The sequence below is a fragment of the Tinamus guttatus genome, unplaced genomic scaffold, assembly GCF_059628265.1.
Source record: "Tinamus guttatus ecotype Peru unplaced genomic scaffold, ASM5962826v1 Tinamus_guttatus_pri_ptg000384l, whole genome shotgun sequence".
Classification (NCBI taxonomy): Eukaryota; Metazoa; Chordata; class Aves; order Tinamiformes; family Tinamidae; genus Tinamus; species Tinamus guttatus.
In genome coordinates, this window is record NW_028288918.1 from 3,722,051 (window position 1) to 3,748,276 (window position 26,226).

The following is a 26,226-nucleotide window of genomic DNA, read 5'->3' on the forward strand; positions in this document are numbered from 1 at the left end:
TTTAGAGAACATTATGATTAAGAGGTCTTGTGTTGTAAAGCAGAGTAGACTGAAGGTACTGTGAACCAAATCTCCAAATCTTCAAGAGCGAAAATACGCATACTTCAGGGACCTCCCAAAATAGTTCAAAGAGGAAGATAATACCTTTGCTGCATGTGGACATGCAGCTGAGTCTTAGGCCACACAGTAATATTGGTTATAGCAGTCCTTTTGTCTTGAGCCAATATTCAGGAATTTAAATCATCTGACAGTCCCTGTACTAACACAGCCCTGTCGTAGTTATATATTCTAATTTTGGCATGCATACTTCAGCTGCACTTGCAAAAGTTGCAGCTCAAAAATCTGATGTGGGACATCTGTTCCAATAGCAGAATTTAGGATCGAGTTAATAATTTTTTTTAAGTTTAAAAAACTTTCTTTTCTCTTTTTTTCCCTTTCCTAAAGGATAGTGGTTGCATAATATTTGAGCTATAAGCATAAAATTTAAAACTTTACTGGAAAAGTATTTCAGGAATCTAATTATATACATTGAACTGCTGTGTGATAATGAATTCTCCTAATATTTTTTATAAGTGAGACAATTATGGACCGTAAGTGTTCTGTGACCCTTTTCTACTCTTTCATATGATTGACTCATTTTTATAAATTAATTCAATATCATTAATATAAGATTTTGGGGATTTTTGAATTTTTTCAGACTTTTTTGTTGAAAGTCTTAAATTTCACTTTTTAGAATTCACATTTGAGTACATAAATGTAAGTCCTGTTTGGTTCTTAGAGAAGCTTACTGCTCTTAACTTCCACTGAAGTGATTGGGAATCCCAGATCTTTTATTGCAAATGGGTAATTACAGTTCCATGGCTTATCTTCAGGCAACCAGCTTTGAATCTTTGTTGCAAGTAAGGGGGCCACTGTCTTCTTTTTAAGAAGAATAAATTGGTTTGACCTCACTCAGGATTACTTGCAGTACCTTAACTTTTGTTTCCAGCTACTTCCTCCTTTTCACTAAAGTGAATAGGCCTCTGACATGTTTGGCAGTCACGGCTTTCCTAGTCTAAAAACTGCAGTTCCTCTTCACAGTTTCAGTCTCACATCAACAGGACATGTCTCTTCCTCACTGGGTGATGTAATTACAGATCTCAGTATGCACTAGAGGTACAAGTTCTCTATTTTTCTGTCCTCATAGAATACACGAATCCAGTACACTTGCCATCCATTCTACACAACTTCTAAATTGGATCCATCACTATTTTGTATTAGCTTCTGCAGTAATTAAACCAATAGCTTAATTTTCTCTCAGGAAAGCTTTATATTCTTTAAGAAAACATTGTGGATCTAATTGATGGGAGATCATAGTGACCAAGAAATCATATTCAGTAAGTAGTTTTCATGCCTCCCTGGTTGATTAAATTAACAGCTAAAATGCTTTGTATCTGAGGATAAAAATACTAAGCCTTCCAAGAAAAGATATTGCAACTTTCACCTTAAGAAATAGCTAGATAGATAATTCTGCTTTTCTTCTTCTTCAGAAATGCACTAGTTATATTTTCAAATATTTATGGACCACAAATATTAGGCTGTTACGATTCTAAACTGAAGAGTTAGCTTACAGGAATACAATTCTCAAATTGCAGTGGAAACTTGGCTGTTTTAAAGTTTCTTTCCTAACAAGTCATTGTATTATTTCAGATAATAAACCCTAATGAAGAACACTTTAATATTATAATTGTTGCTCCCTATTTAATCCTCCCATAAATCTCATGATTTGAGAAGCTTAGTATTGAAATTAAAAGCTTTGTCAGCAATGGACAAATATAAAAGCCCTACTGAGGTAATAATCCTGAAATGTAGACATTTACCAGATTATGCAAATCTTATATTCTGTCTTGCTCTTGGTCTTTCTAAGCATAGAAGGACAAAATTTCACTTCTGTCCCTTTTGCAGATTAATCTCTTTATGTTCTGGGATTACTGGACATTTTGAGACTCTTCTTGTGCTATCAAAGCAATGGTCTGCAGTATGAAGGTGCTATAGGTAGCAAGTTAGTCCACTTTCTCACATGCGGAATTACAAAAGATATTCTGTCTTCATGATCAGAGAGATTTCCAACAAGGAAAAGCAAATTGAACAACTAAATTTGATGGCAATTAGCGTAGGCAATTTCACCGATAATCAGTCAGGTATTATTCTGCATACATCTTCCTTTCTCAGTAACAAAACATTAGTAATTCTTAATGCATGCAACTAATGATTATCATGTGCTTGTTCTGGGTGATCAATTTTATTTTATCAGCAGTTGTCCTCTGAAGGAGTTTCTTAATCCTGCTGACTGTCTAGCTGTTATTAATTTATAGTGTTTTGTAGGTAACAGCAGAAGTAAATCATGATGGATTTTGGAACAGCATGGCAGAGGCCTTAGGATTTTTGAAAAATGCAGTAAATATTTATTAAGCTAAAATACTACTTTACTGTTGCAGCTTGGAGCGGGTCAGGAATGCCAGACAACAACTTCATAGAAGCTGGAACTGACTTCGTTTATTAGCTTTTCATGCAGTACATTTATATGATTCTTAACAATTAGTGATGTAATTACACAGGCTCCTAATTGGTAGACAATGATCTAACTCAGACCCTTACAGCCCCCCTTACTTGTTTAGCTCATCCTTTTAGTTCAACAGCTCTTTTATTCCCTCTGACCTTGGTCTACTTTCTTATCTCCTAGTTAGCACTCCCTTTGTTCTTTCACTGAAACCTGAAGGCTGGAATTGAGCAGGCCTGCTGGGCAGCCATGTACGCGGCTCTCTAGCCATCCCTCTACAATTCCCCCTTTTTCTTTTGTACCAGCAAGGCCTGCTTAGTAGTACAGGACACTTCTTCCTCTCATGATGTTCTGCAGGCTCACACTTTCCACAGCTAGAGTACCGGCTGCTTGCCTGCTACATCTGATGTATGCAAGTTTGCTTCCAGCCAGGGTTTCACCCATTTTGCTGGCACCCATCTGGTTCCAGCATCTGTAATGATACAAGCATACCCTTTTTCCCAGGTTATCAAGTCCAAAGCTCCCATCCATTTTCCCATGTTCCAGTCTCTCAGCATCATCTTACACGGACCCGACTTTACTTCTGTCAGGGCTCCCTTTAGCCCAGCCCTGTGTTTGACCATCAGAGGGACTAGGCTGTCCTGGGATAATCTCAAAAATTTTAAAACATATTCTGCTCTTGCCAATTTTTCTGCAGGCATAATTCCCAATTCTCCCCTCTCTTTTTTTTTTTTTTCTTTTTTTTCCCTTTTTTCTTTTTTTTTTCTTTTTTTTTTTCTTTTTTTTTTCTTTTTTTTCTTTTTCTTTTTTTTTTCTCTTTTTCTTTTCCCTTTTTCCTTTTTTCTCTTTTTTTTTCCTCTTTTTTCTCTTTTCTTTTTCTTTTTTTCTTTTTTTTCTCTTTTTCTTTTCTCTTTTTCCTTTTTTCTCTTTTTTCTCTTTTTTTTCTCTTTTTTTTTTTTTCTTAATATAGCTGGCATTTCAGCATTTGGTTCATACGTTCCACTATGTCATGGTCCTCAGGATGCAATAGTATGGTGAAAAAACAATCTTTCAAATCGATTATTAAGATGTCCCAATCATTTTGAAAGGTTCACGATTTCCATTTCTATTTATGTTTGCATAGCTTCAATTTGGTTTCCTCCCCAGAAATTGCTTGGGATTTCTATATATTAAGAAGGCCCCCGCTCCAGTAGCATTGAGGCTTTTACAATTTGTAAGGACTGTTGCAGGTCCTTCCGTGCCAGTTGCACTGGAGCTTGGCCGTCGCTTCATTCTTGTTTCCCATGCTGAAGTATTTCCCTAGTCTCTTTCCAAGGATACAAGTCAGAGTACGGCTCCCAGTCCTCCACTGGTTGGGGGGGGAACGCCATAGTCTGAGTTATTCCTGGCTTTCCCACTTTCAAATTCTGCACTTTCCTTTTGTGCTTATTCAGCCCTCTCTGCTGATATATATTACACAATAAAGATCTAAAGACCACACACACAAACAGCACAAACACAGTTTCTATCCAGTGGCACGACCTCACGTAGCTGTGCACTCCACTAGTGAGTTCCACTGTCTCAATTGCCTAATCCCATCCTCGTTGCCAATTAGGTTGTGAATGGGTTTGGGATTCGGCAATAATCACACAGAACAAAGTGGCTGAAAGCCAGGTGAAAGCCAGGTGAAAGCACATTAAAGAAGCAAAGTATGCCTAATTACTCGTGAGGTAATACTTGTCGGCAGGACACTGAGACTGCACATTCTCTTGAGCTGGCAGATTAGAGGGTTGCTGACAGGCTCCTAACTCAGCGGGCGTCCCCGCAGAGACAACGTGGGTCTCGGTGCTAGGAGTCTCACCACCCCCCTTTACGCTCTGCTTTATCTGTTTAAGCCCGGTGCATCCTGTCACGTAGGGCCAGTACGTGCCAGCAGGCAGACCGGGGGGCGGACAAACTCCACCTTCAGTCACATAACCTTCCCTCCTGGCTGCACAGGTGCGCATGCCAGTAAGTGGTCCCAGCCGTCAGTCCGAGGGTCCTGCCTTTCTCATCTCCCTCCCTCTCGGATGTTTTACCTTCAAATTAATTTAGAGGATGTTTGCAGTTAAGTTGGCTACAAGCCCGGTCAAGCAGTCGCCTTCAACTGCTTTCGGAGGAGTCAGCTATAAGCCTGGCTGAGCAGCCGCCTCCATGCTCCGTATCACTCAGCCTGGGCAGGCAAACATCTTCTTTCTCAAGGTCTTGGATTCTGTTTTGTACAATAGTTTTATGACTCTACGGATCATACAAATTTCCACCTTTCAACCATACCTCGTGTCGGCATCAATATACAAAGGATACAACACATAATAGAGATGAACATAGCAAACAGAAACAATAGCCCTAATAACGGTTTCTGTCCTCACTTAAAGCATTACAATTCTCCAACCCCCACTTTAAAAGACAGATCAAATCCCCCTGCACCTCCCTCCTGGCTGTTGTCAAGCCCTCAGCAACATAAGTCTCCTTGATCTCATTCGCCTTCTCTTCCCCGGCCCTCCTTCTCCTTTTTTCAAGGTGATCTAACAAGTCCTGGACCCAGCCGGGCCGTTCTTAGGCACGACGGGGCGGTCCGGGAGTGGGGGCACAGACAGTGCAGGTGCCACCGGCACAGATGAGGACACGGGCTGGGGGGGTTGGCAATGGATCTCCAGACACCAGCGGTTTTCGGTGGCGTGGCGGTCCTGGTGTCAAGATTAATTTTGCGATTTGTTGACAGTCACTAGGAAGAAGCATATCGCTGTTAAAAATGTAGGATAGCATTTGTCTGGAGGGCTCGCCTTTGATCCCCCAACGCACGACCGTATCCCTCAATTGACTCAGAATTTTCCAGTCAAACGGATCCCATTTACCCGCTGCCCCCCCTTGACCATCCGGCTCAAAGGTTACCGGGCACGCTACCCTCATAGCCGGCTCCCATTGACCCTCCAGAATTGCATCCCTGATAACCCCAGACCAACGCGAAGAGGAAACCCGTGGACCCGAAAGCCCCCCGGAAGCCCCCGACCACCCCCCATCTGTGGCTCGCCCATCTGCCTGGGCTTGAACCAGCGCTCTAGAGGCTTCTCGGAACAGCTTATCAGAGGGTCGGTCCCGGCTTCGCTCTGGTGGTTGCTCCTGTGGTCTATTTCCAGCTGCCCCTGCCGGGAGTGATGGCGCCGATGGCTGCTGTGGCGATTCGGGAGTCGCGGTCGATTCGGCTGGCACAGGTTCCGGTGGTGGAGGTGATGACTCCAAGGGACGCTGAAGTTGCGACGACCCACCTCCGAGAACGCTATCGATCAACTCCTTGGCGGTGCTCTTTGGGACTGCAGTGGCGCCTCGTCCAAGGGGGCCCTTCTGCACTGCCGATCCCTCAGGAGTTGATTCCTCCCCTTGCAGCATCTGCGTCGCGGCTGCTACCATTTTCTTTTCAGCCTGCATACACTTGAGCTGATTCGCCACCTCGCGCCAAGTTTGACCCAGTTCTTTGGCAGCTTTGTTGCCCTCCAGAGTGGCTTCCCATAATGAGTTCCCTATCTCACGCCACTCTGTTATACTAAAAACAAATTGTGGCTCCTTTAAATGTCCTTTCTCCCTTGCCCACTTAATCAACTCATACAGCTTCTTTGTGCTCACTGCTGCTTCCCTTTTTGCTAATAAGTCCAGCAGCAGTTGTTCAGCAGCTTCTCGCTCCATGTACACGTGCACTGGGAATTCTGCTTCTAGCCGTTACCCCACGCCGTCTTCCCGTGTGCGCAATCACGGCCGGCTTACCCGCTCCGGTCCACCTTCTTGGTCGGATCACTCGGCTGCACCCGTACGTCGTCCTCCGGAATCCCGCACCGTTGTGCCAGGTCCCTGTACCAGTCCCTGTTCGGAATCTTGTCCCTGTTCGGAATCGTGTCCCTGTTCGGAATCTTGTCCCTGTTCGGGCGCCACTTGTTGCAGCTTGGAGCGGGTCAGGAATGCCAGACAACAACTTCATAGAAGCTGGAACTGACTTCGTTTATTAGCTTTTCATGCAGTACATTTATATGATTCTTAACAATTAGTGATGTAATTACACAGGCTCCTAATTGGTAGACAATGATCTAACTCAGACCCTTACAGCCCCCCTTACTTGTTTAGCTCATCCTTTTAGTTCAACAGCTCTTTTATTCCCTCTGACCTTGGTCTACTTTCTTATCTCCTAGTTAGCACTCCCTTTGTTCTTTCACTGAAACCTGAAGGCTGGAATTGAGCAGGCCTGCTGGGCAGCCATGTACGCGGCTCTCTAGCCATCCCTCTACACTTTACTGTTGAAGGATATTTTGTATTTGGTAACTTATTTTGTAAAGGTAATAAACAGCTCAAAGGACAGGTGTCTTGCAATATTTTTCTGGTAGAAGTTAATATCTATTTGACTGTTACTTTACTTGTCTTCAAGACATTGTAGAATGTCAGGTTTCCAAATTAAATCTTATTTTAGATCTTTTTTCATATGGTGAAGCAAATTTAAATCAGAACTAATCAATTATTAGCTCTAAAGACTGGATCTGGCACCTGAAAAACCCTGTCCCAGTAGAGAGCACTTAGTGGACCATGAAGTGAATCAGGAGTTGGGTCTGTTTGCTCTCTGCTGCGCTTCCCTTTCCTTCCCCCACACTTCAGCACGCTGCCTGCTGTCACTTGATTGCCCACAAGATCAGTGCAAAGGATTCGGACACATGTTGAGGACACATGGCGAGTGTCCGTCATGTGATGGAAGAGCAAAGATGTGTCGTTTTGATGTGTCTTAAGTGCCTCAGGGTAAACAAGGGTCATTGCCCACCCTGTGGCAAGGCAAGGAAAGGCTGTGGAAATGTTTGACGTGTTGGCTTGGGAAGGTGAACTGAGGACTAATCGTTCAGTTTGGGAGTTTTAAGTCATTTCAGGATGTGTAGGATTTTAGGGCAACACTTAGAAAAGGCCATAAAATGAAGAGTTGTATAATAACTTTACGTTTCCCAAAATACTCTTTATAGCTCTGTTTTCAGCACTGTAAGAGTGAAGTTGGTGGACAGTCCATCATCTTCGGAGCATTAAATACTTGATTTTTAGTCTAAGCAAATCCTGCCTTTTAATTCAAATGACTTTCCTCTGTGTCACATGTTTAAATTGTTTGAAAACAATTTAAGTCGTATTTTGAAATGTGACTAACCATTTCAGGGTAATTTTAGTGTTGTGCTTTGAGTGGCTTTGGATGCTTTTAAAAACATGGTATAATGCTGTGTTTCAGTTTAACCGCAGAGAAAATTGAGCAGCACATTATCTGTAGGACTGACTGACCTAGCACTGTTGCAGTATTTCCTGAATATTTATCTGCTTTCTGAACTCTGTGGTCAATATGTAACATGGTGAATATAGAAGCAGCATTTTTTCATTGCACAGAAAGCACATACTTAAGTATCCATTGCGGTTTATCTGTAAATTACTTGTTTACTTGTGATTACTTATTTCTTTGAATTTTGAGGTGCAAGTTTCATATGGTGTCTTTATAAATGCACTTTGACATGTTTATGAGGATTACTGTACATAAATTGAAAGCTCTTTTTTTGTTGTTTTCTTAGTGTATTTCCTCTTATCAGATGACGACCTGTTTTTCAAATTTGAAAGTAATTTGAAAGAAAGCTAGATCTGAAAAGTAGACTTTCATAGTGGGATCAAACAAATGTATATCCAAGTTGTAAGCTCCACAATTGCAAACCTGTGTGGAACTAACTAAACTGACAAGTAATTCCATGGAATTTAGATTACTTGAAATATGGACAAGATGAGCCCATATCTTTGTAACTATCAATTTTATTGATGTGAGAAAGAATAAGAAATACTATAAGCCAAAATTAGCAATGATTTTGCAAATATTTGCTAAGGAGCTGTGTAATACTTTCAAGCATCAGCATTTGGAAAAACACAATAAATTATATTCCCCTACGTACTGTTATCAATACATTATTCGGTCTTACAGGTAAAACTGACTCTCCCTATTTGCTTATGGTCACTAAAGAAAGTTCTGGAAAGGGAACAAAATCACAGAAACTGATAAAAAGTGTAACACTGGCAACTCACCGAAACGATTTTCTGTAACTTCTTTTACAACTTTTAAGTATTGGATTACTAGAAAAATTTTAACTCCTGTTGTGTTATAGCTATGCGTTCCACTGTTTCCAGTGATCCATTGTTATTTTTATCTTTATGCTCTTTCAGCTGTTTAACATTGTTCTGTTTAAGCAATTTAAAAACAAAACAACAACAAAAAAAGTCATTTACTTATGTCCATTAGTTTAATGTAGTGCAGCCAGTATTGGAAAGAAATCTGATTTTACAGATGCTTAGCAATGTGAATGTAAATGTGCTGTTTGCCATTTGCTATAATGCCACTTACTTGTTTTCCTCCCATCCCACTCCACGAATCCCGCTTGGTTCCCACACAGAAAGCCTATGTAAGAAGAGGTCGGGGGGAGGGCATCGTGGCCATTTGTTCATGCTATCTTCTGGCTAAACTAGTGTGCGAGGTTGCAGCTTTATAAATTGCTTTTTCTGAAATCTTCGTACTGTTTGTTGTTTGTCCAAATGCTGCCTTCCTACTAGGACTTCTAGCAGCAGAAAGTAGGTATCCCTTTGTTTTCCTTTAAGGCATATAATTCAGCTATGCTTTGTGTCTTTGCATGTTTAAAATTCAGCTTTTTCCCCTCACTTTGCTGTTTTCAGTTTTAATACTGCCTATTCAAGAAAAATATCCTGTCTGTTTTGGACTAAATCTTTCCTTAACTTCCAAAGTATGGTTAATCAAAAGTAGAGTGATTTCCAGGCAATTCTGAGCATTCTAGTTTAGAGGCAGTATTCAAACTGCATGGATTTTTTTGTTGCTTTCAGTAATACTTGCAACACAACTAATATAAAATGAATTTTTCATTAAATTAATATAGGATAAAATGGTTTGGGTTTGCCTGAGTTTAATCCTGAATTAATGTTTTTGTGGACTATTTCTTTCTCTTGTATACTAAGCATATTTTATACTATTAGTCATATATTATTTTCTTGCAATATCTTTGCATGGGCTTTCCTGATCGTCCTGTGTATTTATGTGATATGTGATATATGCATATTCATTGTGTATATGCACATAATTTGAATAACTGTCTCCTTAATGAAAGAGTATTACTGACATGTACAGAGGAGATAGCGCTTTGAGTTAGCTGCCTGCTTTGTGAGAGACTCGAAGTTTTAGCACCTCCACCTCTACCTATTAGGCAGAAGGAGCTTTATGCAGAAGGGAGTGTGAAATTTTAGGTTTCTAGAAATTCTACAATTAAATATAAACAACAATTCCAAAAACAACAAATTCAGCCTCTCAAAATGCAAGCCATATAAAGTGATGTACAATTTCATTATAGGTCACCATACATCTATATTATCATTTTGGCGTTTTGTGGGTGGTTCATAGAGAAATACAACTTTAACAATACCGCTACTAGAACTATTTAGTTTAGGGACTTCAGGTCTGTTTTTCTTCATGTATTTAGCACACATTTTATATACATGCATAAGCAGAAATACATTTTTTGCAGCAGCAGCATCATATTATTCACATACAACTGTAGTTATATTCTTCTCTCAGTGTTCTAATATGTCAGTACAACATCAGTGCCAAGCTACATTCTTTCCATTCTGCTTTTAGTAGGAAAGCCATAAAGATGAATAACTCAATTCAATATATAATGATGATCAAACTGGTTTGTTTTAAATGGACTAGGTAGTTAAAGAGCTGCATTTTCTTTCCTATCACCTTTAAAATATGTATATGCCTTCTAGCTGATAGTGTTCTTGCTGCCTATCCCAATCTACTTGGAAGTCGTCAAATGCCATGGATTTTAATGGAATCCATTCCACTTGGAATCTATGTGGAAGTCAGTAAAACTTAATTCAGTGACACATTAACATAGCCCTGCATTGCTCATACTTGAGATAAAATATACTGAGCTCAAAAGATGAAGTAAAATATTAATTGCTCTGTTGGTTAGTGTTTACTTTTTCCACACACAATGCTCAGAAGTTTTGCTTTTGAAGTCAGTGTCAATGATTTACATTTTGTGTCTGTGACAATGAGATGAATATCCTTTGGACTGTATATGTTGAAGAAGACTTGATGTGTCTTAGATCAGTTGGGGTTTTTTGAATAGTAAATGATGTGGCTGTACATGTACCCTTATATCCACAGACTTTCAGATACATTCCTCAAATCCCTTCTCCTGCTTAGGAAAACCAGGTATAATCTGGAAAATTAGCCTGCCAATTCCACATTTCTTATGGAAACTTTCAAAAGTCTTTTGTCACAGGGCACAGGATCACTGCAAACAGGGCTTTATGCCCTGTTCATCAGACAGAACCCATCCCCAAGAATGTTTCTGAGTGTGTCAGATTCAGTACAATCTGCTGCTCCTGAATTCAGCTGACTTTGTTGATAAAGTCATGCTCTTCAGAGTCTCACGTGCAAAGCAGATTTCAGCATGTCCCTCAGCTTTATAAGAACATGCAAGTCACGGGATTTCAGTAGAAGCTTCTTATCTTTGAATATTACTTTAAAGACTTTTTTTCTTTTTAAGAGAATAAGTAAGCAGCTCCTTCCCACTTGTAGAGATCAGCTTCTCTAGGCAAATAATCTATATCAAATAAGAAGAATAACTGGATGCCAGAATAAAACCCCTTTATATTACCATCCCAGGGCTTGTTCTGCTTGCAGCTCGATGAAGCAGGGGCTGTGGTGCTTGATGACCTCAGGTCATTTCAAGGGCTTCCTGTGAGAACTGCAAGGACTCTAGAGATAGAATTCAGTCATAACAGAGAACTCTTCTTAGACTTCCTTCTCTATGAATTAGATAACAGCTTCTGTAGTACATAACAATGATAACTTTTGCAGCATCACACTAGGTGAAGAAATACTACCAGGTTATTGCCTAATAAAGAAAATAAGTCTGATTTACAGAGACCTTCTGCCTCAGTAAGCAGAAGTGTACTCCGTTCACCCCCCCATCTTAAAAACAATTACATTTAAGAAGTAATTCTATTAACAGTAAAAGCATTTCATGTACTAGTAATGACTGCACAGGACTATCATAAGCCTTGTGACTACCTTTGAAAACTCCACTGTAAACTCCTTTGCATACAACTTTATGGTGCGATCAAGAAGGTGATAGCTTTCTGATAAGCATTTTACATATGTGTTTTCTCTCATGTTAGAGAAATAAAGATCTTCATGATCCCAATGGTTAAGAGGTGACATTTCAGCAGTTTCAGCCCTTGCAAAATGTCTGTTTTTGTCGTGATGTTTCTGTTCTTCAGTATACCCAGACATGATGTCCCAGAAGCATAAGATACTGGTTCCAGACTTGCAGTGACTGAAGCTGATTGACTAACCATTGACCTCTGAGAATCATTGTTTGGTACAAGATAGTTTCAGAAAAATAGTTGAGTAGAAGGCTTATGTTTACAAGCAGAAATTATCTTCAAACAGACCAGACTGGTATTTTCTGGTCACATTTTTCAATTGAAGATGATTCAGTATCATCAGTTCCTGAAGCTGCACCCATAGCCAGTGGAATTGGTATTTGTTCCATCTCGTAGCCTTAACAGCATTTTACACTGCAATACAGCCATATTCAGTCAGCTGTAATCAGACATTAGTGAAATTTTTAAGGCCATACTGAACTTAAATTTAAGGTCACACTGAGCTGACCCATTTCCTAAGGGTCCAAAGTGTCTTCCTAAAGGTTTAAAGTCTCTTCTTAAGCAGCTCTTGAACAAATCACTGGCTTTTTATGAGCAGCCAGTGCTCCAAGCCTTTGACATGGTTTCACTATGTATCTTTTCTCTGGATGAGGTATTTCTAACACTGCATGTCTGAGTTTCAACTCATTCAGTTGATTTTCTTCTCTAAAGTAGGTTCCATGCTGGAAGAGAGGAAGTTGTTTGAGCGCTGACAACTCTGTTACACTCCAATCCTTCAGACTCTTTAGATACCACGAGCCTATCTCTGTCCCAATGAAAGGCCAAATTACATCATTATGTACATAATTCACTGGTATATATTATCGATTAGAGGGGAGACTTTTTTAATGAAAGGATAATTTTCTCATCAGCATCCAGCTGTAGACATGTAATAACATCCAAGAGATATAATGTAGACTAAACCACAAACTTGTCACATATTGTGCTGATGCTATGGTGGCACGTGGGAAGAAAATTAAAAGAAATTAAAAGTCTCTTCCTTGAGAAGAGAAACAGCTTACTAATCACCTGTATAGGAATTTGCACTGGCATGCGTCCAAAGGCTGAGCTATAAAAAAAGAAATGGTTTATTATATTTTATATAGTCTTCCATCTGCATTTGAAACTCTTCTGAAAGGTCTTTTTTAGGCTGAATTGGATCTTTTCTCCGTCTTCAAAACCCCGAGTAAACGAACTCAGGAAAATCTTTTTCTTCTGTACTTTCAAAGCTTAGCTGCACCCATGGCCTTATCAGCAGATTCCCAGTCTCCTTATTTCCTCAGGTTTTGTGCTCTGCCTCATGGTGTGCCAGAGGAGGGGAGCCATTTCCCTTCAGCTGGAACATGCTTGTTCACTGGCACACATGGAGCAGGTTTTTCCCTTTTTCAGGGCACGTGACCTTATGAGCACCAGTAGAAGGCAAACAATTAGTCTTTTTCTTTAGTGTCCAGCCACCGTGTTTTAAAAAGTACATTACTTACATTAATACATATATGACTGTTTATTTTAGTAATTTATTTACTTAAGTAGTCAGCTGTGTTTCACAGCAGAGATCAAAGGCATCATCTCATGGCCCGTGAGTTGTGAGTCAGTGAATGAAATAACGCAGTTGTTATCCTTCAAGTATGTGCAGGAGAGTCTTAGGATGAGAGTTGTACTAAATGCGTTGCAAGTTTTTCTAGATTTGTAATTTACTCCTAAGACCTGGGGTCACAATTCTTACATAGTGCTTTTTGTGTGCTCTGTCATGTTTATTCCAGTTTTTCAAGGTTTGCAGAGAAGTTACTGATTTAACTTGTCTCGTTGTGGTTGGAGTTTGTTTGATTTTATTAAATTTTCAAATACAGTGGATTACAAAAGGCTTTGAGAGAAGGAAGGCTGGTAAGAGTTGCTTATACTGTAGAGTCTGGAATTTCGAGATATACAGCAATCTTAAGAACCTCATATATGAGCTGACTATCTTCACAACAGGACACTGCCAAAATAAACAATATATATATGGAGGAGACATTATTATAATACAGGATGTATAGAATTCTCTATCCAGAATTAAGAATTTATTCATGAAAGTGCATTCAGCCTTTTACTGTCAGGCACTGGCATCTTTGCCGATTATTACAGGGTAAGGTGCTCATCTTTCCAGATGCTTATGGCAGGATGATGGAAAAACTGTGGTCAGTAGATTTTTAGATAAGTCGTTGAAAACACTCTAGTAGTGCACACAGTGTCAGTGGCCACTGATAACTACCTTTTAAAACAAGTTGTTACACAAGGAAATAATGTGGGCTCATCTACTCTGGATTTAATTTGTGTTTCTTTACCCTCCTTTGCTATGAGTTCAGCTCTCCTCGTGGAGTTCACTCTCTACAGTGCCTCCTGTTTCTCCATTTTGCCTCCATATTCTTCATGTCTTCCTTTCACCCTGGTCCCATGTGAAAATAATCCCCATTTTCATGCAACCCAGAACAATCCACTGCACAACTGCACAGTGCTGTAACTGCTCCGAGATAACCAGGCAAACGGGTCAAACAGAACAAGGAATGGAGCTTATGCTGCAGCATTCTTTTTCTCTCGAACTGATGCAGCAGTTCAGGTCTTCCGCCCCTTTATCTAGATGCTGAGATTCAAAAGAATCTGTGAGAGCATCATTGTTTTTGATGACTTTTGCCTCTCTGATGGATGTATTTGAAATTGGCCAAGAGTTCAAAGTTGAGGAAAAGGGAGGTAGGGGTGAGAATGGTGGGGGCAGATCAACAAATAAACCAAGTGACTACATCAGATGTCCTTAGGAAAACAGGCTAAAAGAGAACCAAACAAAGCATAATGAAAACATGTTTTAACACTGTTTAAGCTAATCCGTTTTTTTTACAAGCATTCACAATATATATGGGCACTGTTGAAATGGGTAATGTTTATTCAGTGAAATTTCCTGTGAAAACACTGTTTTTTAAAAAAAGTTCCTGTTCCTGTTATACTGGAAGAAGTATGAAGTGAAAGTTTCCTTTTCCAAAGTTCAGTTTACCGTGAGTCTTTGCTCTATTGATTTTTTTTTCTTCTGTTTATTGCCCCATAGGAGCAGTTTCACAGGTGCTAGACAGCCTGGAGGAAATTCATGCACTTACAGATTGCAGCGAAAAAGACTTAGATTTTCTTCACAGTGTTTTCCAGGATCAGCATCTCCACACACTACTAGATGTAAGTTTCCTGTGATAAGCAGTTTGGAAAAGTTTCCATATCTCTTGTTCATTATTTTGTTTTATTTTGCATATCTTACATTATCTTGCTTCTTACCAAAATGAATTTACTTAAGTATGGAAAGCAGAAATTAACTGTTTAATATATTAAAATTAACTTTAGTATATTTTATTTACAGACTATTTTAGAAAATATATGTTGTTTTAATCATATGTAAGCAGCTAATGACTTGGTGGCTTGTTTTGAATTAGCTATGTTTTAAAACAATTTGCTACTACAATGGACTTCTTTTGAGAAAGACTGGATTTTTTTTTTCATTTAAAATCTGAATTGTAATTTCAATGTACATTTTTTTTTTTTTAGTAATGTAATCTTAGACAAAATCTCTGGATATTCTTGTAAGAACTTTTTTTTTCTGTGTAAAACAACTGAATGTACTGATTTCTGTCCTGTGCTTGGACACAGTAGGCAGTAGGCTCACTCGTTTAGATCGTTATTAATGCATGGTTCATGAGAATCATTAATCCATAAGATAGCAGTATGTGTTTCACAAAAATGAGTGCAGAAAAGGACAAAGCTGGAAGTTACAGACGAGAACATTGTCGTAGGCATCAGGACCTGGCTCCCATGTCCTCACTGTCTCTCTGTAAGCGCAGTTTGCTGTTCTGCTACATGGGAGCAAAACAACTACCAGGGTGTCAGTGAAACACAGCTACTACTGGTGTAGAACAGCTGCCATACTGGTACCAGATGGTTCTGGGATTTTTTTTTTCTTCCCTAAAGCTGAAGTGATCTATTTTGCAAGGATCATTTTGAAAAACAAGTAGTGTGGTGTTTTGAGTGAAGAATACTCTTGAGCTACTTATCTTCTTGTGCTTCAAGGATTTTCTGCTTTCCAAGTTGTGCTCTCCTGTCACTTCCAGAGGTTTTGTTTATAATTTTCAGTAGCTGTTGAATCAAACAGTTGCTTAATCACTGCAAGCTCACATTCCATTCTTCACATTTAGTTGAAGAACCCTGTTCTAAGGACAAATTCAAAAGCATATAATGTTTTAATTGACTACACTGTGCTGTATTTTAGACTCCTATGCTGCATACATAGCATAGGAGTCTAAAATAAAGGTCAAAAAGAAACAGAAGAGTGTTCCAGGTTTGATTCTGGCATACGTGGATTATTTCTTGTTGAAGACGAAATGTTTGTTTTCAGGCAAGACAAGCTTTGTCTAAAACATTGTACACATTCAGTACGAAAAAACTCTGGGGTGTTTTCAAAGATTTTACTTTACACAACTTGTACTCTAGTCCTATGGACTGACTAACCATTGGTGGGTGCAACACACTTTCTCATTTAGTGACATTTGAATTTAAACATGCTCAGGGAACACTCTACTGTGAAAACTATGGACTGGTAAGTGCAGATAATCAGAAGATTCATTTCAAAAATGTGCTCATGAATCATAACCAAAATATGAGCATATTGATGATGAATGATTTGATACTACATCTTAAATATAAGAACTTGTATTCCTCAGTGAATATTACAGTTCTAACGATATCTAAGCTTTCTGCACTTTGAAAGGCACCCAGAAATAGAATCATTCCAGCTGATGTACTCATTAGGCAGATGGTTATTGTAGTGGAGAGTCTGAACAGTTCCAGAAAAACTGTTAGTTCTTTTAGTTCCCCTCTGCACCCTTGCATTGGTAGAATCCCAATATAAATGGTGCCTTATTTCTTCCAGTGTCCAAACTCTTTATCTAAAACACAATAGAAATTACATACACTAGGTCATCTGGATTTTGTGCATCCTCCAACTTCAAATGATTCAAATCCACATGTTCTTCCTTCCAGAAGAGCACCCAAATCACAAGCTTTGAACTGGCCTGTGTGAAAATATAAACCTCTGGGTCCAGCTTTCCCACCACCTAGCTAAGCACACAGGAGCACAGGAGGCAGAGATAGTAAAGCTAGCTGTTAAGCAATGAGGGCATTCCCCTGCCGTGGGGAATTCTGCACAATTCTTATCTGTGTTCTCAGTAACTCTGCATTTTATGTTAAACAAGCCTTGGATTACAATCATATGGGGCACTCAGGAAGACTTCCCTGATAACTTTCCTGAGTGACATCTCCGCCAACTCATTTAGAAGTACCTTTCTATTCGTGTCAAAATGTATGTATCCCATTTATTCAGTGTGAGTTCATTTAGCTTCTTTTACAGACACTTAAATAGATAAATCTTTTTATACTGTATGCTGCAGTGTAGAAAGGTGGTCAGATAATATGAGCAAGATATAAAAGTCTAGACAGAAGAAGTAGAATGTAAGTGGGATATAAGAACCTAAATACCTGTAGCACTTACGGAGAAATGTTTCAGATATTTATTAATCATTATTTGGTCATCCTGTTACTTCTTTGATAAAGAATTTTTTGATAATCTAGATGGCCTTAGTTTAAATATTTCACTGGATGATATGCCTTCTTATGTCTTCTGGATATGAAAGCATGCTTCTGCAATATTGTCACTTTTTTTTTACTTTGTTCTTTTTCAATACCAGTCTGTTCATAGTATTTCAGTAATGATAAAATATTTCTGTAATTGTCTACCATAGACTTTTAAACAAGGAAAAGCTGCAAAGAATTCATATAATATTACCATGCTTTTTAAAAGCCATGGTCATTCTCTTAGAGAGACAAAGGGATTAATTTAAATGCACACTATAGTAATATACTTGTGAAAACAAAACAGTATGAAAAAACAGTTTTGTTTTATTGTGCTATGTTGAAGGGAGGAATGATAGAATCTTACCAAATATATTGACTAATTACAACAATAACACATTACAATAATAAAAAATATTTTCTAAAGATTCCAGAGTTACAAAATGTGTATTTAAAAGTGCTAGAGGAAGTTATCAGTAGTATTATTTAAAAGAGCACGTTTTTTATTTCATAACTTGGATGAGGAGCTTGGTTTCTGTGGATCTATTAATCTATGCCTTTTATCAAGCTATGCCTTTTTTTTTTCTATCTGAACTTTGAAAAATCATCTCTTGTGCTGAATGAATTCAGCCAGGGAAACTGTTTATTCCTCTCCCAATATTTGGGGTTAATGAGGCCATCAGAAGAAGTTACCTGAGAAGCACTGTGTTTCAATAAGTAAGAATTTCCTAAGTCAGAATTTCATAACCTGTCATGAAGTTGTGGCTGACAGATTGCGTTAAAAAGTGCTGTTCCTTTTTCTTGGCCTTTTTCCACAGTTAAATTTGTTCTCGTGTTCCTACTCTTTCTCAAGAGTCATTCTTATTTTTAGATTAGGCACATGATACATGATTCCTGCTGCTTAAATACCTTCTTTTGCTTCTGGACTGAAAAGCAAAAAAAGGAGAGCTGCCTTTATACAAAGATTGCAAGTTACCTACTTGTGGGGGTGTTTTTCCAGATAATACAGATCACAAACCAGAAGATTCTTTCTTTCTAATAAAGTAATGCATTAACTAAGGAATGTATTAATTAAGGCATTATGAGGTGTCATCCCTCGGGGCTGTAAAAAACAGGGTTCCTATCATTCCATTGATGACACACTATTTTTAATGAGAATTATAAATTATTTTTTTGCACGGGAAAAAAGCTGTCAACTGTTTGCAAAGTCATTTATGTTCAGTCTGGATCCAAACCAGCATATCCTCATGTGGGCTTGTTGCACAGTTTCACTCTGTGATTGTTAATAATTTTGCAGAATCCCTTTTTTATATTTAGCGTTTTTTGTCTTTACAGAATTTAAATGCTTCATTATTAAAAAAAAAAAAATCGTTTACCAGGGAGAGTAAAGAAAAGGGCCCTCTAAGAACATTTAGAAATACTCAATACGTAGAAGCAATATATTGTTTAATAGTTTATGTTTCTTGTAGAGGAAAAAAAAAAAGTATATTTGGGTTGGAGAACAGTCAATTTTATCAACATTTCAGAAATGTTGACACAACAAGCATGTCACATTTCAGAAATGTCATCAAAATCTGGTGAATCTTGCAGGATGCTTCTGCCTGTGTCTCATATTTGTGTCTCTCTCATTTGTTCCCATATAAAACTTTATAGACTGTTCCATTTTGGTATCCAATTTAGATTATAAGCAACATAATAAAATTAAGTGAGGGATATAAGTAATTTAATGGAAAGGCAGAATTAGATTTATATTTTGAAAAAAAAATATTGTTACCACTAATAGATTGTTAGAGACCTTATCAAGTGCTTTGATTGCCATTTTTCTTACTGACTTTCAAGAAAGAAATCCTGGAAGGCATTGCTGTCTTCTGTCAGCAATACTGATACAGAATAAATGAAATGACTGGTTTTGGAGGCATTGGTGTTTGATTGTTTTCTGTGTCATGACAGAAGATTTTAGTTTGTTTGTTTTGAAAAGTGTATCAAGCTTCAAGGCTGTACTTAGCAGGGAAGATCTTAAAAGTTGTGCGTCATCTCTATCGATACATCAAAGGAAGCCAGGTTTGCTAAAAAGTAAAAACAGAAGCAGCTGTAGGACACAGCTGCCTACATTGAGGGAAACAAGGGAAATCTTTCTCTTGTTGAGTCAAGTAGTTTAGTCACCTCTTTGGGGAGGGTTTCTGTGAGTGATTCTGAATGCAGATGTCATTCAATTTACAAGGGAAATTTTCGCTCAGCAGGAGAACAATATCGGCTTTTGTGTGACTGGGGCCTCTATGCTGCAAACTTTGTCTGTGTCTGTCCTGGGTCAGATAGTTCTCTAGGCAGATATGTTTTGGCTGTTAGTTTAAGAAGTTTGCTACATTATTTTCATAGCCGGAATCTTTAAGGTAAGTGTAATTATTTCTGAAACTATATTTGAAATAGAAGCATTTTGAACTCTTTAAAAAAAATTATTTTACCTTTTGCTAGTACAGTGCATTACACACAAATAGTTTAACCCAAATATGAGATCATTTGTGATCTTCTGATAAATCTGGATGATTTGATAGTCATATCTGTGTGTGTAGTCACTTCTTCTTTTAAGGGATTTGTTTATATTCGTAGTGCATATATTCAAGACGTATTGATTTTTGAAGAGAATGTTGTATCTATGGCTGTAATCCATCGTGGCCAATGATAACATTTCAAAGGAACATGCATACAGACAAACTTTGGAATTCCCTTAATATTTATTTTAAACTCAGTCATCCAAGCAAATTCAGTCCCAAAATCCAGACTTTTAAGGAAATATATTTTCTCCTTTGCTAAGAAGAATGTTCTTGGAGCCATAGTTCAATTTCTTAGACATGGTTGGCTAAAACTTTTTATTGTATTTGTTTTGTTTTGTTCTGTTTACTCTGTCCATGTTAGATGTTGGCAGGGTTAATCACAATGCCTTTTACAAAAGCATCAGTTGTTCAGCAGTGTCCAGCAATGATTCATACTGTAATTCTATACTTGAAAATGTTTTAATTTGCCGTATGACACAGAAAAGAACAACAAAAAAGGTCTATAAAAAGCTTTAACATTTGTCTTGATTTTTGTGTTTTGATCTGAATAAGAATGGTTGCTCTTTTTTTTTCTGTAAAGATTACAGTGTGGTTCTAGTTTGTTGGATAACACTTGCCCTTACTCTCTTGAATACTGATTAACTTCTCTAAAACTAATAAATGGAGCAGGTTTTAGTGAAGCGTGAACGCACTTCTTTTGCAGTTATGATGAGAAAGTGAACGCGTGCTAGATGTCTTCCTAACCTCTCCAGAAAGTTACATTTATGCAAAATAAACCTGTCTCATTCTTTAATCACCTTGTTTTCCTATTTTTAATTATTCTTTAAATGATACATTTTTAAGACAAAAGCAAGTGAAAAATATTTGTTTAAAGAAAATTAAGAGGGAACTCTGCTGGCAAGAAAGCACCTTGCTATTTGGGGAAGCGAATCTGGCTTTTATCCCAGCCCAGCAGAGGCAGCGCGCTCAGCCCCGAGGAGTGGGAGGGACCGTCCCTCGCTCTGCAGTGAAGCTCCTTGCCCAAGTAGGATAGAGGGAGCAATGAGCAAACCTTAGAGAGAGCTGCCTGGAGATCCCCTGCAGCAGGTGGACTGGAGCATCATCATCGTCACCACCACAGTATGCTTTTTCTCTAAAAGGTAACTGATCTGAAAAGGGCCATATCTGAAAGGAAACTAAAAAGCAGGGACTACTCTAGGGTAATGTCTTCTGTGTCGTTTCATACAGTTCTCTGAAATACCTTCCATTTTCAACTTCACTTAAGTCTTTGAATTTTACTTCCTGTTCTCCTGGGAAACTGGTATAGACCACTGTGCTAGTCAGCATCGTCTAATTGTTTCCTTATTCTCCCAGTTTCTCTGTCTTAAAAGTGTATATAGATTTTGCATATATGTAGACTTCAGAGTACGAGCAATTTTTGATTCAGCCTTTATTTAGTATCTACTGTAATACTGCCTTAAGACAGAGTTGGTTAAACACAAAAGTGATAAAATTGAGAGCTAATATTAGTATCTTTTTGATTTATATTCTTTTTTGAGAAATGTATGTATCCACCACCTTTCAAGAATGTGGATTTCTGGGTTAAGTTATATGGCTCTGTAATAGTTTGTTGTTGTTGTTGTCTTTAATCTGTTTCTTTTCCTAACTTATGTTTTGTCATTCTGAATATTCACAAGCATAGTACTGACACAGTGAATCACCAAGTGAAATTCAGTTTAATAAAATACGTATTTTCAACGAGAATAGCACTTTTTAGTCTGTTCCACTTGGGCTTATGTTATCCTTTGTCAGTAGTATCACTGTGAGTGGGTGTGTGTCTGTGTGAATGTTACTGTAAAAGCCAAGACATTTTTAGCATATAGAAACAAAGAACTCTATTTCAGTGTATTTTGCAGTATTGGGATCCCGATCTGACAGAGAACCATAAATTTGTGTTCTTGGCACTTGTGAGACATATAGTTAACTTCACTGATATCATTTTTAAGGTATGGAGGATAATTTTCATATTGGACTTTATACACTTTTTTTTTTTCTAATAAAAGTTCTACTTCAATACTTTTTTTTAGTAATTATGAGGACCCCCTGGTTTTATTCTAATAAGACTTGAGATTCTCACACAACCTTTTTTTTTTCTGCAGGAGCTTACATATTTGACAAAAACAGATGCTGCAGTGCCTGAGATAGAGTTCACAAATATTAAACAACATTTCTGGTTTGTTGGGGTTGGGAGTTTCCTCCAGAATGAAATTTCAGTCTACACACAGTTTACATTAAAATACCCAAAGGCAGTATAGTAACATCCTAGTAGAATACGCTCTCGTCTTTGAAGTCAGTCAGGCCTCTCTGCATCCTGCTTCCAATTACTCAAGTAGTTGCCTGGTACAGGTTGACTTATCCGGATACTGCAGAGCTCACTGCAGTGCATTTTCATTTTCATTATGTCATTAGGTAGCGTTTACCTGAGTAGGGAGAAACAAAAAGTGTTTGCAACTCCCACGTCCTAGCACAAGATGTGTTCCTTGTCACGTAAGCGGCGAGAAGCTGTGCCCTTTGCAGACCCTCCATCATCATTGTGGCTTCAGCCAATTTTATTTGGCTCACGTCTGGAATGAGGCTGGTGGTTCTTGACATCCTTTTGGTCAAGGTGATGATCGAGCCTTGAAGAGTTGAGTTCAACTGACAAAAGAGGGGTTGAAGTCTATTTAGCTTAGCCTAAGTCTGCAGTTAAGGCAGTAGGTCATATCTGGGGAAGGGAAGCCGGGCAGGAGGGAGGGACAACAGGCTTCCTGTGCAGGGATATCAGGCATGTTCCATGTAAACTAAGCTCTTTTATACCCTTCCCTGTTTTGTTTTATTTTGTTTTTTCTTAGGTTTACCTTTATCTGATTAACTGCTGGGCGGCGTCTTAAGGAAGTGGTGTACCTTGTTTTTTGTTCCTAAAATCACTTTAATTCAGATTATTAATTCAGTAATATAATTAAGTGACTATGTAGCTTTACTGAAGTATTGGGATTGTTTGGGGCCTTGATGTTGCAAATATGTTAAAGTACCTGGTTAAATTGTGGTGTAAGTCTCAAAATCAAGAAAAAAAATGATTTAGAGTTAATATTCTCATTTTTTGGCTATCAGGATCCAGTGCTTTTGGAACGTGTAACATGATAACACATAAATTCACAGAAAAAGAATGGAAGGGACCTCCACTCATATTTTGCTCCTATGTTATTAAAAATTACAGTAAACAAAATTCCCTTCTCACTGTAGCCCGTATCAATGTTTAATTGACTTTTTAATTATACAGTTTTCTCCAGCACCTCTAGCTCTTTGCTGCATTTTAAGCAATTTTCTTATTGTTTTGTTATTAGTAAACATAAAGAGCTACTGATCATTGATATTTTTGCAAAATGTGAATACTTTTTCACACATTCAGGGTCTTTTTTTTCTTATTGTTACGTGAGAAAAAGCTAGCTCTTTTGGATAATTCTTATAATCATATTTTGTAAATTTCTCTATACTTAACTGCTCTTCACTTGGATCTCTCAAGATTGTTGATATTTATCTTAATGGATAACTCTTAAAACCTAGACATAATGTAGAAAGGGCATCATTTAATACTTCTGAATTCTGAAAGCATCATAATTATCACCCATGTCTTTCAAAATACTACTTCTGGTACATCCCAGAATGAGGGTGAGTGTTTTCTTTTTTAAATTTGGACCATAATTTGGACCAATGTCATCATTGTTTTGATTGTGTTGAGCTACTATGCCAACTGTCCTGGTACTGCTTTGTGCATAGCAGTACTGTTGCCTCATCCTAATTTCAGTTCTTTCACCTCTTAAACAGAAGTTAAAACACTGGCAGTGGAAACCAAGAAATCACTGAGATAAGGAATAGGAATGGAGTTGACATAAAAAATGGCTGGAGGGATTGGTGGCAAGAAGCGCCTGAAACAGAAAGGGATTAGGTGGCATGCAGAAAATACCTGGTGTTGCAGAGGGATGGATGTCTGCAGTAAGCTCAGGGCAGCAGGAATTGAAGTGCTTCCACCTCCTTAGAGGAGATAAGAAAACCCCTTAGTCTCCTCAAAACTAAATATTTTAGTGGTTTGGCACTATTTAGTTAAGATTACTTAGCCAAGGTTTTGTTACCACACTTTCCACTTCTAAAGAATGTGTGTTTGCCCATATGTACCATATACAATTTAGAATTTTGTTAAATTGCACCGTATTCCTCTTTGGCAAGCTGCATGCATGTGCTGTCTGGTATATCTTTCAACTTCTGCTGTCTATTTTTGAGAATTGCTGCTTTCACAGTCAATAGAATCACATAACATAAATTATTTTTATATGAGTGTTAAGTTGAATTTTTCTCAAAATTTAACTAGGGTTAGGGTCCCAACTTATTGCATCTCTTAAGTTTATCTTCATGATAAAACACACGGTGAAATATACTGAGAGACTACTCAGATGATGTCGGTCCTTTTCTCAACTCTTTTACCTCTCAAATTTGAAAGCTTACTGGACATCTTGGCACCCGATCATGTGGTTAGCCAGGGTAAGTGTGCGTCTTTGAAGCTACTATTAACAGCTAACACATATCTATATATCAGCCTAAAAGATAGGTCAAAGGGAAACAAAGAAAAAAAAAAAAAAAGCTCTTCTATGAAGACAGTAAAGAGCAACATGCCATGGCTGATGGATGTGATGGAACACATTGGCTTCAGGTGGAATTTTGTGCAATATCCCTGGTTATGCCTGCTGTAGTTCTACTGCAGGACTGTTGACAGAATTTAAAGATACAGTTTTTGTTTTGATCAAATAGTTTAAATGCAGCAGATATCCCACCATTTACGTGCTTAGGAAAATGCAAAGACTTAAGTGCTCCATATCTCTGTTTTAGAGTTTCCTTGGATTTCCTGGAAGCAGGTTTTAGCACACAGCTCCATGTTGCAGCCTCTTTAGTCCAGTATTTTGAAGAGCTTCAGAAATACGTTCTTTTGGGATCTGTTATACTTCCTTGTCTGTGCCTTATCAGCTAGAGTCATTCTTGTATTCTCTGTTTGTCTCAAATCTTCACTATGGTTGAGTCTAAGAGCAACAATCACAGTTAGCTCCTCTCTTACTCCTCCCATTTTAAATACTGTCAAAATGGATACTGTGGTGTGCTCCTGCTGAATTTACAGCGTAAACAGTACAAAAAAGAAACCTATTAAACTTTATGTCTGTAAATTGTCAAAGGGGAAGAAAGGCCCATGTGGTGCAGTATGGCATGATTGAATAGCTTACTATGGTGTTGGTTATCTTTCTGTATTGTTTTAGTAGCTGGGTTCATCCAGGTGTGTCAGTACTGATTTTGGAACTCCTCCATAGAAACAGTATGGAGACTTTTCCAGACCTAAACAGAAGCTAGGGCTGAAAAAGCTTTTGGATCGTTATTTTGACTGACTTGTCCAGTTATACTTCTAAGTTGTTATAGACCCCACAGAAGGGTCGTCTTCTGTGCTCTGTATAAGCAGAAATGAAAGCTGACTTGGTCACTGGGTTGGTGGATAAAGAACACAAAATGAAGGACATATATTTAAATACTGATAATAAAGGCAATATAACTTGGAGAGAATGACAAATTGGATAAGGAAGAGGCTGATGGGAAAAGAACAGGAAAAGGTTCATGAAAGAAAAAAAGTCGAAAATCGAAAATTAAAATATCTGTTTGGATTCCTTTAATTTTTTAATCATTTTTAGATCCTTTGACAATGGCATCTGCTCCATTGTTCATTCAACCAAAAATATTCACATAAACAAACTATATTCTATAGTTTTTCCTGGGCAAAATACTTTAGATTTTGTTAGGAAAAAAGACCCTTTCAGTACTTAAAATCTTGTAACTGCATGAAGTATGGAAGTAAAAACTCTGTAAGCAAGTTTACTACCTTACTACCTCCTACACCACATATCAAGAAATTTGAGGGAGTTAGATATGCAGGTGGTATTAATACAAAATTTGATTTCAATATAAGGTTTAGCTGATAAAATGCTGGTTGGTAATGTAATGCCATTTGACATCTTTGCCTATTGCCAACACTGGCAAAGGGCCATATGCTTTCCTTCTAACTGCTCATGTTATCAAAGTGCTACCAAAAGATAGACTGTGTGAATGCAATGAGGAGGGTTTCTTTCTGTATTCCTTTTTAACCCTTGAGCAGGTTATAGAGGG

General features: G+C 38.1%; 1 protein-coding gene across 9 annotated transcripts in view; it reads left to right on the forward strand.

Moving 5' to 3' along the window:
• CASK (calcium/calmodulin dependent serine protein kinase) overlaps positions 1 to 26,226 on the forward strand; it is a 202,038-nt gene that overhangs the window by 128,130 nt on the left and 47,682 nt on the right. For 6 of the 9 annotated variants that reach the window (XM_088530692.1, XM_088530685.1, XM_088530687.1 and 3 more), the window contains 2 exons: positions 9,152 to 9,169; positions 14,901 to 15,022. In XM_088530692.1, the coding sequence (XP_088386818.1) occupies positions 9,152 to 9,169; positions 14,901 to 15,022 (140 nt within the window). The remainder of the gene's footprint in view (positions 1 to 9,151; positions 9,170 to 14,900; positions 15,023 to 26,226) is intronic. The other 3 variants (XM_088530686.1, XM_088530689.1, XM_088530691.1) reach the window with 1 other exon arrangement.